General features: G+C 43.4%; 1 protein-coding gene across 4 annotated transcripts in view; it reads right to left on the bottom strand.

Annotated features, from left to right (window-relative positions):
* Positions 1-12,913, bottom strand: part of AMBRA1 (autophagy and beclin 1 regulator 1) — a 151,623-nt gene that overhangs the window by 89,432 nt on the left and 49,278 nt on the right. For all 4 annotated transcript variants that reach the window (XM_068399339.1, XM_068399342.1, XM_068399340.1 and 1 more), the window contains 2 exons: positions 2,465-2,545; positions 1,815-1,915 (listed from right to left, as the gene is read on the bottom strand). In XM_068399339.1, coding sequence (XP_068255440.1) covers positions 1,815-1,915; positions 2,465-2,545 — 182 coding nt within the window. The remainder of the gene's footprint in view (positions 1-1,814; positions 1,916-2,464; positions 2,546-12,913) is intronic.

Here is a 12,913-nt window from a genome sequence, read left to right as displayed (position 1 = left end):
CTCTGACTATTCCACAATTGCAACCTCATTTTCTAGTTCTCATCTTTCATGCCTCCACCTAATATTTACAACTTTAACTCTCCTGGTTTCTGCAACACATTAACATGTTTTTGAGCACAAACGTAAAAAACATTTTGAAAGCTGAAAGCATAGGTACAAACTAAAATAAACAGAATATTAAAACAACATATCACAAGCAGCTGCTGCATTAGGAGAATTAATTTTATATTTAAGTCAATAAGTCAAGCAAAGCCTTTACTATGGAGTCCCAGCCATTCCAGTGTGAGGTTCCACAACACCGTAGGAGGCAACAAACCTTGCCTTTTCAGTAGGCTCAGCACAGCACCATACAGAAAAGATTGATCTTGTTTGTTGAAAGTCCCATGATTACAACTTCTGCCTTCTTTTGTTAATCTTGGCGTACACACAACAAAGAGCAAGCACGTGTATTTTGGAGCTCAAATTCCCTAAAACACGCAAGGAGAAAAAGCCAGGCTGTTTCCCAGCCTCTAAAGAACAGGCAAACTGTCACGAGGGCTGGAGGAGGGTTGAAGGCAGGTGTCTCCAGCAAAGCAGGGCCACACAAGAGTTCTGCAGTGTTGCCTGGCAGCAAGTAATTCGCTGCCAGTGTGCTGTTTCCACGTGCCGACAGCCAAAGCCCACACAGGCAGCAAGCACAGGAAAGTACGTGCATCAGCTGAAGCTACAGGCTAGCTCCACTCTTTCCTAAAGTAAAAAAGCAGAGGGGCTCTGGAGCTTAGCCTTTGGCTGAGCTCTTACTATTACTGCAACAGCAAGGTCTATGAACCATGAACTCAACCCAAAATATCCAGGGAGACAAAAGGCTGGGAGATGCCAGAAATCTGTTATCAAAGACAAGACCACTGCCATACTAAATCAGCCATGCAAAACCAACAACAGTTCCACCCCAAAATGGTTGGGAAAACACCAATGAAGACTCTTAAGAACAGGTTAGATTAATCCTGTCCAAAATGGTTTAAGCATAGTTGATCGTGCCTTGGGATAAGGAAAAGGGTCATGCAGCCTCTTGAGAAACCTTTCAGTACTCCTTTTCAGTGGTGGTCCCATGATTACCTACAAGAAGTAAAAGAACCACATCCCAACCTACCTGTCCATACATCATCCCTCCTTCTCCCCCGAGCTCCAAGATGACTCCCCTGAACTGGGGTTAATTACAGAGCAACTCAGACCCAGCCAAAAAAGACCCACCTTCAAGATATGTCATCTATAACCATCTCATTCATGAACTGCCAGAGTGCCACACTCCTCTTCCCCCCACCTCCCTTCCCACCTCTGCCTGCCCTTTAAGGCTCCCAAATGCCTGTGTGCTGTATGTGGTGGCAGCTGAGTTTTTTAATATGCACTTATTAAGATCCTAATTGAATCCCACATTGCCTTGTGTGTGTCTTGTCAGTCGGAACATGAACAAGGCACCCTATAATTCAATTAGAAGGACCTGCAGCAAGCTGATCATTAGTCTGTCAGGTTGTTAAGAAAAAGACATCTAGGAATAGGGGAGGAAGTTAAACAAAGGGAGAATTGTTAACAGCACCCCTCCCCAATTCACACAGAGACTCCCATACACATACTTGAAGTGTGGAATCTGCAATGCCCAAGAACTTGAATGACAGCTCACCACATCACTCCAACAGTCCTTTCTCTTCTTTAAGGCAACTTAAATAGAACCTCAAAAGTTGGAATGAGACATTTCCTCATCAATGCTCCTCTGCTCAGATTCACAAGAAAAATACCACTAGTATACATGACTACTGCAAACAAGGAAATTGCATTACCTGCCAAAACCCTGTTGACAGAAGAATGGGTGGCCAAGCCAGGCTGTCCCCGTTCGTGGAAAATCCCAGCATAAGGCAAGTACTCTGGCAGCAAGAAGCGTCTGCAAAAACAAAGAGGGTAAGCTTACACGGAAAAAGACACCCCAGTACACTGGACAGCAACTGCAATTACTCTGAGGAAACATGACTATATTCCAGCAGACTATAGTAGAGGGAAGGCTGGACTCCTCTGCTTAGCCAGCCACTTCACTGCTTCAAACAAAAGGCAAGTTACAGATTAGATCCTCCTCTGATCAATGTGGCTATGAAGATCAGCATTAAGCAAATCCTTTACCTCCCACAACAGCTTCCTAATCTCAAACAAGCATGTCGTGCTGAGAATCTCTGATCAGATTCTTTTCTCCTGTTCTGTCTCCACATCGTAGCCCCAACCTGCAGGTAAGAAGCACTAAGACCATGCTGTCCTTCAAATGTCACAGGATGAGCTGATCACACTAACATGCCACCTCAGGGGGCCCAGAAATTGCAAACCAAGAATAAAGCAGCCCTGTGCAATAAAAGGAATCCATCTGAAAGCACCAGGGAGCTGTACTGCAACTGGTACCTCCAGGATTTCCACACCCTTTTACTCTGACATGTACAAGCCTTACCTTGGGACAAAGCGCCCCAGCGATGGTGCAGACATGCGGGCATTCCGGGGAGCTCGGTGCCTGGATCGGTCTCCATTGTCCCTTCAGCATAAGAAAAAAAAAAATGTACATTAAAAATACTACGTAACAAAGTATTCTCCAAGAAAAGAAAAGCCCAACAATGTCACTTAGTCATCCTGAGTATGCCACTGAGCTTTAATGGTTCTGTTCTGATAGCCTTCTATGACGACACAACTGCTGGGTTGATGAGGGGAGAACAGTGGATGTTATCTACCTTGAACTTCAACAAGGCTTTTGACACTGTCTCCCATAACATCCTCATAGGAAAGCTCAGGGAAGTGTGGCTTAAAATGAGTGCACAGGGAGGTGGATCGAGAACTGGCTGAACAACAGAGCCCAGAGGTTGTGATCAGTGGTGCTCAGTCTAGTTGGAGGCCTGTGGCTAGTGGTCTTCCCCAGGGGTCAGTACTGGGTCCGGTCCTGTTCGACTTATTCATCAATGACCTGGACGAAGGAACAGAGTGTACACTCAGCAAATTTGCTGATGACACAAAACTGGGAGGGGTGGCCGATACACCAGAAGGCTGTGCTGCCATTCAGCGAGACCTGGACAGGCTGGAGAGCTGGGCGGAGAGGAACCTCATGAAGTTCAACAAAGGCAAGTGTGTAGGGTCCTGCACCTCGGGAGGAATAATCCCATGTACCAGTACAGGTTGGGGGCTGATCTACTGGAGAGCAGCTCTGCAGAGAAGGACCTGGGTGTTCTGGTGGACAACAAGTTCACCATGAGCCAGCAATGTGCCCTTGTGGCCAGGAAGGCCAATGGTATCCTGGGGTGCATTAGGAAGAGTGTGGCCAACAGGTCAAGGGAGGTTATCCTGCCCCTCTACACGGCCCTGGTGAGGCCACATCTGGAGTACTGTGTCCAGTTCTGGGTCCCCCAGTTCAAGAAAGATAAGGAATTACTGGAGAGAGTCCAGCGAAGGGCTACAAAGATGATCAGAGGACTGGAGCATCTCTCTTATGAGGAGATGCTGAGAGAGCTGGGTCTGTTCAGCTTGGAGAAGAGAAGACTGAGAGGGCATCTTATCAACACTTACAAATACCTTAGGGGTGGGTGTCAAGAGGGCCAGACTCTTCTCAGTGGTGCCCAGTGACAGGACAAGGGGCAATGGGCACAAGCTGAAACATGGAAAGTTCCATCTGAATATGAGGAGGAACTTCTTTACTTTGAGGGTGACAGAGCACTGGAACAGGCTGCCCAGGGAGCTTGTGGAGTCTCCTTCTCTGGAGATACTCACTCAAAACCCACCTGGGTGCAACCCTGTGCAACATGCTCTAGGTGAACCTGCTTTGGCAGGGGGTTGGACTCCAGAGGTCCCTTCCAACCCTTAACCATTCTGTGATTCTTGTGTAAGTCACATCTTCTAATGTTCCAAATTCATACAACTTACTGTACCAAAGACTCCTGACAATTTTACATATGGGTAGCCTAATATCCACTTTCTTCATTGTTTGACAATGTCTCAAAAGTATCAACAAAAAAACACGGAGAGTCAATGAACCAATGTCAGCATCTGAGAAAATGAATGAGAAACTTTAGAATTTGGACTGTGATAAGCAAAAGCAAGCACACCACAGTCCTGATGAGAACTTTCTGTTAGTCAAAGAGATCTGTTAAGTTTCACTTTTTCATTCCCAGAAGTGCAGGCAAAAGAGCATAATCTGCAGACTATTCTTTAGTGCTTCTTCCTTCACGGTCCAGTTTAAGTGCCATCACAGCTTAAGATAATCTCACCTTTCACAAGCTTTTCCAGTGAAGTCAGAAATGTTAGGTGGTATCAGACAAAACTGTACCCCCTCAAAAACCTCTCATTCTGTTTCACAATAAATACCTGGGCCTTGGGGAATGAGGGGAAAGGATCTAGCATCTATTGTCCTACAGCAGACACACGAAAGTCTTCTTCCCCAGGAGGGCAGTGCAACACCGAACAGGTTACCCAGAGAGGCTGCAGAACTGCCATCCTTGGAAGTCTCAAGACAGGAGTTAGACAAATCCATGGCTGACCCAGTCTGATTTTGACAGTAACAATCCTACAACAAGCAGGAGGCCAAACTGGAGGACCTCCAGAGTCCCCAGCAAACAGAATTCCTGATATTGCATTCATAGGTTACAAGAGGACCTACAGCACTAAAACTGCAAGGAAAATAATGAGACTCAATCAGGGACTCTGGCATTCTGAAACAGACCTCCGCAGTGCTTTGTTCTCCATTCAGAAATTTGCTCTCTGCATGACCTTGCACAAGTAGCAAAAGTCTATTCTCCCTGGATTCAGATCCCCATCTGTAACTGGAACCCTACTTGTCTCCTTCCCAGGCAGTTGTGGGGAGAATATTACTTGCAGAGCCTGGGAATCACTAGGAAACTAAATATTCCTTATGCCACACACTAGCAGCACATTCCTAACCTACTCCAGCAAGCTGTGCATTTTAGAATATTTTTTTTGTTTTTCTTTTTTGAAGTCAGTGAGCAAGAAACGTGGGCTGAGAAGAAAGTCCATTACGTGGCTGTTTCCCACACACTTGAGGAACCAGGAACACAAGAGCAGAGGTTGTTCTGCAAAGCTTGTTAGCATTTCAATATACTGCTGGAGGCTGTCCTGAGGAGCCCCGGACCACTGAGGCCCCAGAAGTCAGGATAGAGGAGGAATCTGTCTTGGTTGATGAGGGCTGGGTCAGGGACCAATTAAGCAACCTGGACGTCCATAAATCCATGGGCCCTGATGGGATGCACCCGTGGGTGCTGAGGGAGCTGGCGGAGGTCATTGCTAGGCCACTCTCCATCATCTTTGCTAAGTCGTGGGCAACGGGAGAGGTGCCTGAGGACTGGAGGAAAGCGAATGTCACTCCAGTCTTCAAAAAGGGCAAGAAGGAGGACCCAGGTAACTATAGACCGGTCAGCCTCACCTCCATCCCCGGAAAGGTGATGGAACAACTTGTTCTTGGTGCTGTCTCTAGGCACATCAAGGACAGGGGGATCATTAGGGGCACTCAGCATGGCTTCACCAAGGGGAAGTCATGCTTAACCAACTTGATAGCCTTTTATGAGGACGTAACCTGGTGGATAGATGATGGTAAAGCTGTGGATGTGGTCTGTCTTGATTTCAGTAAAGTGTTTGACACGGTCTCCCACAGCATCCTCGCAGCTAAACTGAGGAAGTGTGGTCTGGATGATCGGGTAGTGAGGTGGATTGTGAACTGGCTGAAGGAAAGAAGCCAGAGAGTGGTGGTCAATGGGACAGAGTCCACTTAGAGGCCTGTGTCTAGCGGAGTCCCTCAAGGGTCGGTACTGGGACCAGTTCTATTCAATATATTCATTAATGACTTGGATGAGGGAATAGAGTGCACTGTCAGCAAGTTCGCTGATGACACTAAACGGGGAGGAGTGGCTGACACACCAGAAGGCTGCGCAGCCATTCAGAGGGACCTGGACAGGCTGGAGAGTTGGGCGGGGAGAAACTTAATGAAATATAACAAGGGCAAGTGTAGAGTCCTGCATCTGGGCAAGAACAACCCCATGTACCAGTACAAGTTGGGGGCAGACCTGTTGGAGACCAGCGGAGGGGAAAGGGACCTGGGGGTCCTAGTGGACAGTAGGATGACCATGAGCCTTCAGTGTGCCCTTGTGGCCAAGAAGGCCAATGGCATCCTGGGGTGTATTAGAAGGGGTGTGGTTAGTAGGTCAAGAGAGGTTCTCCTCCCCCTCTACTCTGCCCTGGTGAGGCCGCATCTGGAATATTGTCTCCAGTTCTGGGCCCCTCAGTTCAAGAAGGACAGGGAACTGCTAGAGTGAGTCCAGCGCAGAGCCACGAAGATGATTAAGGGGGTGGAACATCTCCCTTATGAGGAGAGGCTGAAGGAGCTGGGTCTCTTTAGCTTAGAGGAGACTGAGGGGTGACCTCATTAATGTTTATAAATATGGAAAGGGCAAGTGTCATGAGGATGGAGCCAGGCTCTTCTCAGTGACATCCCTTGACAGGACAAGGGGCAATGGGTGCAAGCTGGAACACAGGAGGTTCCACTTAAATATGAGGAAAAACTTCTTTACGGTGAGGGTGACCGAACACTGGAACAGGCTGCCCAGAGAGGTTGTGGAGTCTCCTTCTCTGGAGACATTCAAAACCCGCCTGGACGCGTTCCTGTGTGATATGGTCTAGGTAATCCTGCTCCGGCAGGGGGATTGGACTAGATGATCTCTCATCTTCCAATCCCTAACATTCTGTGATTCAAGCTATTTCACCAAACCGAAATCTAAATCCAAGCAGCCCAAAGCTTCCATTTCCCCTCCCACTGCAGACGCAGCATTTGCAGTTCACAGCCAAAGCCACACCTCGCCCTGAGGTTTCTGTAAAACCAGCGGGGTTCCTGAAATCAGCAATGTAAAAGCTGCTGCTGTTCTTTTATCAGAAGCCTCCAGCCTATTAAGATGTGGATCAGTAACAGAAGGAATCCTGCTGACATACCAACTTTTCCTGCTAAAGAGAAAAGGCCAAAGGGAAAAAGAAGAGTCATGGTCCAGATCTTGCCGCACACAGTAAGAGCCAGTGAAAGTCATAAGAGAAAATACACTTTTTAAAAGTCCGTGTAGCAGTTTTTGAAATGACGCTGATATGTAGCCCTGGGAGAAAAGCAGCAAAACAGTTTTCAGGGTTTGCATTTGCTTTGGACTTTTACTAGAATTAGAAGATGCTTTTGAAAGGGACAAATAGCAGCAAGAGGAACAGCAACAGGACTACACCCTGCAGAGTGTAGGATTCTCTACAGTTGAAGAGAATCTCTGCAGCAGGTTTCAAAAGGAATGAGAAACTAGCTCCAGCAAACAAAACGAAAGATAAAAAGACTCCTACAGTCCAAATCAAGAGACCTAAAGCAACTAATTGTTCAAGTTTTTAAAAATGCCACTAGCCAATTCTCTTAGCATCCACAAAAATTTTCTAATCAACAAGACTTTCTGATGTGAGAACTCCATCCTGTACCGTCTCATTCACTGTGCATACAACCCTCCCCCAATACAAAAAGCCTATAAGGGAAAAAATATAGACTAGACTTTTCTTCAGTTTTCACCATGACAGACACAGCCTCTACTGATGCAAGAGACAGCAATCTATTTTTAACATCCCCTTAAAAAAAAAAACAAAAAACAAAAAACTAAAAAACACCACACCCCAACTGCCACTGCCCTATAACTCAAGCAGCAGAATTGGGAATAAGAAACAGTGACTAATCTTTGAGAATGCTAGAATTCCTATTTACTGTGATGGAAGTGTAAGATACACTCCCCTGTGCTAAAGAGGAATATTAATAAACATTACTTTGAATCACTAATTTACAGAGTCATTTTTATCTAAACTCCTATGCTCAACTTCATGCAAGAGTGTTTTTAAGCGTCTTGTGCTGCAAAGCTAGAACAGCTGATATTACCCTGGTGCCAGCTGAAGATTATTTCTGCACCTTCTAAAAAGGAAAATTAAAAAAACCCTACAGATCAGTGAAGATGGGTGGCACTTTGTGTTATTTCTGTACCGCATACAGCCTGCTGACAGAGGGAGGAGAGCAGATGTTAGCATGACTGCAGTGCCAGCGTGAAGCACTCTGACAAGAAATGAAAAGTTTCCAAAGTTCTCTAAAATGCTGGTGAAGACCTAATCCTCCACTTTCTCTTTAATGTCAACTACCTACAGACTCATTAGCTAATGATTTGCAGTGGATAGTTTCATTAACATAACCTGCAAAAGCGGATCCCTCAGAGTGTGCACGTCTACATAAAAAAGCCTCTTCTGTAAAGCAAATCAATAACCTTGCAAAAGTAAACAAAACAAAAACGTGCCACAGCAAGTGCTGTAGCAGGGCTAAAAAAGTGTCCTGCAACAGCCTTTGTTTTAAGTGCACCAGCAAATATGAACAGCACAGGGAAATTTCTGCAGTGAAAAAACAATAATGAAAGAACTAAGCAATCCACCGAGCAAGATACAGGGCAAGAACTGGAAGTAATCAGCATGTTAGGTGACATGGGAGACTTAATACTATAATTATTAGCAGACTAATTTGTCTCAGAAGGAAAACTGCAAGAACCAACAAATGGTCAAAACAACTCTACGGGTCTGGCTCAAAATTCAGGTTACTCATAATTTGTTCAGATACCAGTGTGGGACAAATCGAAATAGCGATATGGAGAATAAGAGTTAGTAGGGGAAAAATAGCATTAACACTAACACAGAATGGAGCAGGAAAAGAAAGCAATTCCCAAACATTCAGGAGATTTATGGACCTTTAATAGGGCATAAGAAGGATGAAAGTTTATCTTAAATTGGATAAGACGGTCAAATCTCCTTGGATTTTTCTGCTATTGTTTTGTTTGCTTGTTGATAGAAAAATTGACCAACGTAAATATAATGGAGCAGTAATGGTGGCTCTGAAAAGAGAGATGGAGAAGCAAAACTTTGCATCCCAAAGTTTGGAGAAAAAGGCATTCTTTTTCATCTGGTAACTTGGCTACTGCATTAATAACTGAATGGATAGAGAAGATAGCAAAGATTGTCAGAAAGGAAAAAAAGCTATGTTCTGCTTTTCTATCTTGGCAAGAATTCTCATTAATACTTAGAGATTGTTGTATCAGGAAGTGAAATTAAACACACAGCATGGGATTTCTAATGCAATCTGTTTGTCTAACTGTTCCCATAGTAGTCAATATTAAAACTCCCACTGACTATACTGCCAACAGAATTAGGTCAACAATGACCATTTTGAAAAGCCATTTAATTATCAGAGCCAGTACCAGTAAGCCATGCAAGTTCATAGAATCAAATTATATCAGGCCAAGCCAACTATTCCATATTGTCAGCATTTTATCATGTTTCATGCGATCCAATTTAAAATGCTAAATCAATTTCTATTGTAGAGGTTAGACGCTTACATACAATAGAAATGCTAAATAATTGGTTAAGTGGCATCTACTAATATCTGTAAGGGTTGGCACTGGACTCAGTTGCACCAATCTTGATGTAACAGAAAAAAACAATAACATTTTCTTGGTACTTCAAACATTAAGTATCTCCACTTATTTGGTATCAATTTTTTAAGGCTGCAGGAGGTTCCTTCAGAGGAGATAGCCCAGAGGGAAGGAGTAGCACAAAGCAAGGAGGGTAGGAGTAGCACAAAGATCATATCAGGAGCTCAGAGGAAGTTACCAGAAAATGCAAACTTATTTGGCTTTAGAGGTTGGTCAAGTCTGCCTCTAAAGATGGTACCTGGAGGATGTCATATTAAACTGGCCATACTAAAGAAGAAACAGATCCTGAAATCCTGCAATTCATTTCACAGGATTCACTGCTGATTTAGATGGAAAGAGATGACTTATCCTTGGAAGGGTGTACTCACAAGAGCTGCCTAGGACTACACGATAAAGTGGGTACTATGTTTCACAAAGGTTAGAGAAGTAGGAAAAAAGGTGGTGAGGGGAACATTATGTTTGCTGATGATTCTAAGAACATGTCAATCACTTTCCAGCACCATCCTGATGAGTAAGAGATGTACAGTGTTGGGAATACTACGACAGAAAGTGAACTAGCTTTACAACAGAGAGGAGTAGAAAATACCAGAAAATGTTAAAACTTTAGCTTTTCCTCTGTCTGATCCTACAAGATCCTGAGCATCTCCTACAAATGAAGTTGGGGAAAACTGGGAGCATTTCTAGGAAATAAGCCTCCCAAAATCAAGAGATAAACACGAAATAAATAAAACCTTGACATTCTGAATATTTCAGTGAGATACAGGTATCCTAGAAGACAAAAGGAAAAGCCACATTGCAAGTTGGTTGCAACTCTGCAGAGAGACATACTAGCTGAAATAACATCTCCTGGATCAGTAGGACTAGTCTCTTAATCAAAAAATACAGGTTACATCCAGTATATGCTACTTTATTCACAGTCCTTAAGTCTTGGAGAAGTTGTAAACTCAACCCAGGAAAAGGGGACCATCCTACTTACGGCTCTGAGGACAAGGTATCCACTTAAAACCAGGATTATGTTTAAGAGAAAAGATTTAAGACAACTGAGTTATCTCTGAGCAGAGACTTTTTTCCACGAGTAGATACAAATAAGCAAGTCAGGAGCACTGGTCCTATCAAAAAGAGCACAAGTATTGATATCCACAAACATTACGACGACTAAAACACTGATTTAAGAGAATATACATACTCTGGTAAAAATGAAAGGTATAAATTTATCTACCCATCTTTAAAGGATATGACCATTACTGAAGAAGAGGTACTTAAGGCAGAACAGAAGGGACAACAAGAAACAAGAAAATGTAAGCAAAAAGAAGCATCTGCTACCTGAAAAGCCTTTCCTGGTACTAAATGTGTTAGGACCATGGAGCAAACTCCCAAGTATAACACTGGAAGCGAAACAAAACTGAAGAATAAAAATATTAGAGAAACTGCAAAGAGCAATGCTGCCCAGCTGGAGAGACGGGAACTAGAAGAATAGTTTTAACATAGCTACTCATACAGTAATTGATAAAGAAGTTAGGTAAGTCACCCAAGACATGGTTCATTTCCATCTTACTATGTTTATTTGAATGCCGAAATGCCAGTCTTTCACTAGCAGCTTTTTTCAAGGGAACACCAGGGAAAACTTGTATCTATTTATCAGCTAAAACTTCCTATAAAATAGCAGACTGCTGAGTTACTAATGGCTCTCCTGACCAGAGGGAAACAAACCCCTCAGCCTTGATTACCTCTCAGAAGGCTTGTTCAGGGGAAAATGTATTTAAAGGATTAAAAATGGCACTTCAGAAGATCAAGTGTTTCAGAGAAGCATCACATAAGAGAGGATTTATCACCTGGTCAAGAGAAACAGCAGCACTTGCCTGTTAAATGCCAAGGATTAATTGCTTCAGAGAAAGACTGATTTGGAATCAGAATGAAGCACTCACTCTTATCTAGGTGCAGTATCCAGTTGTCTCTATTTTAATCGTCTCACTGTATGGTGGGCTCACAAATTGATTACACCTTTTAGAATAAGACTGATACACTCCGTAGCTACAGTGAGTCATTAGAAAACAAAAACATCAGAGGTCAGACGAAGGTAGAGAATCCCTGCTCCCCAGTCTAGACCTGGTATATGAATATTAAGGAAACAACTGTATTCAGTGTTTTATAAAAAAAACCAGGGCATCCAGCACTACAACCACCCTTCCTCTGAGACCCCTTAATTAGCCATTTTCAAACATCCATCCAAACATGAGCATGACTAGGGAAAACATCACTATGGCTAATTCTAATCACTTGGAAACTTCACAACTGGTGCTCATTGAACACAGTTCATAGCACAAACATTCGAATCGCTGCCCCATCAGGCTTCAATACTGGAATAAAGTGTCAAAAGTAAGCATTAACTTTTTCTTCTTTTTTTTTTTTTAATATATTGCTCTATTATGCTACTGCTCTTCTAAGGGAAACAGAAATGAAAACACAGCTCCACAAACAACTCTAATCTGTTAGACCTACAGGCTTGAAGAATGCTAACCACTGCCTGTTCTGCGTGGCCAGCAACAAACTAATAACAGCTTGCTTCCTAATCACTCTCATTAACACCAGACATCACCTACTAGGTGACCTAGTTTGACTTAAGAGTTTCACAGACACAAAAGAAAAGCAAAAGGAAAACAACGAACACAGCTCATTAGTAGCAGAAAAACTCAGCTGGATGAAGGGTACCATCTTGATTTCTACAAGCCCAGGCAACTAACAGTACAGAATATGATGTGAGCTTTTCTGGCAACTGTCATCTTTCAAAAGGCACTCATTCTTTCACTGCCCTGCTACGAAGACACTTGGTTTGCTGGAATGTGACTTAATGGTAAAACAACATTATGCTGGAGAGGTTAGCAATATCCTGCAGTACTGCTGCAAGGAAATAGTCATTGCCTGTCTCTGCATCCAGGCAGCATTATTAGACATTAAGACTAAGATAAGGGGAATATAAAAGACTGTCACAAAAGATAAAGATAAAAAGAATAGGGAAAATGAAGCTGCAGGCTACTATGAGTAGATCACAAGCCAGTCTAAGACTCTCACTAATCCTTGAAAAATGAAGTTCAAAGAGTAGATTCAATATCATTCCCATTCATCCAGGACTTGTTAGCATTCTTAGCCTGCCACTGTGTTTAAGATGATGAATATAATTAACATAAATTTCTATGTATCTGGAAGCAACATCCCAGTGCTAACTGCTCCAGAAACCTATAACAGAGGGGGAAAAAACCCACAAAGTGACCACCAAGTTCCACAAAATTCAGGTCTGCCTTGAAAGCCAGTTTTGAGAAGGTCCATTTTCATCAAAAACGATGAGGCAGCGCCATATGAGCCAAGAAACAGCATCAAAATCA

Source organism: Nyctibius grandis, chromosome 4 (genome assembly GCF_013368605.1).
Source record: "Nyctibius grandis isolate bNycGra1 chromosome 4, bNycGra1.pri, whole genome shotgun sequence".
In the NCBI taxonomy this organism is placed as follows: Eukaryota; Metazoa; Chordata; class Aves; order Nyctibiiformes; family Nyctibiidae; genus Nyctibius; species Nyctibius grandis.
The sequence above is the reverse complement of the archived record's forward strand: the minus strand, read 5'-3'. Positions and strand labels throughout refer to the sequence as shown.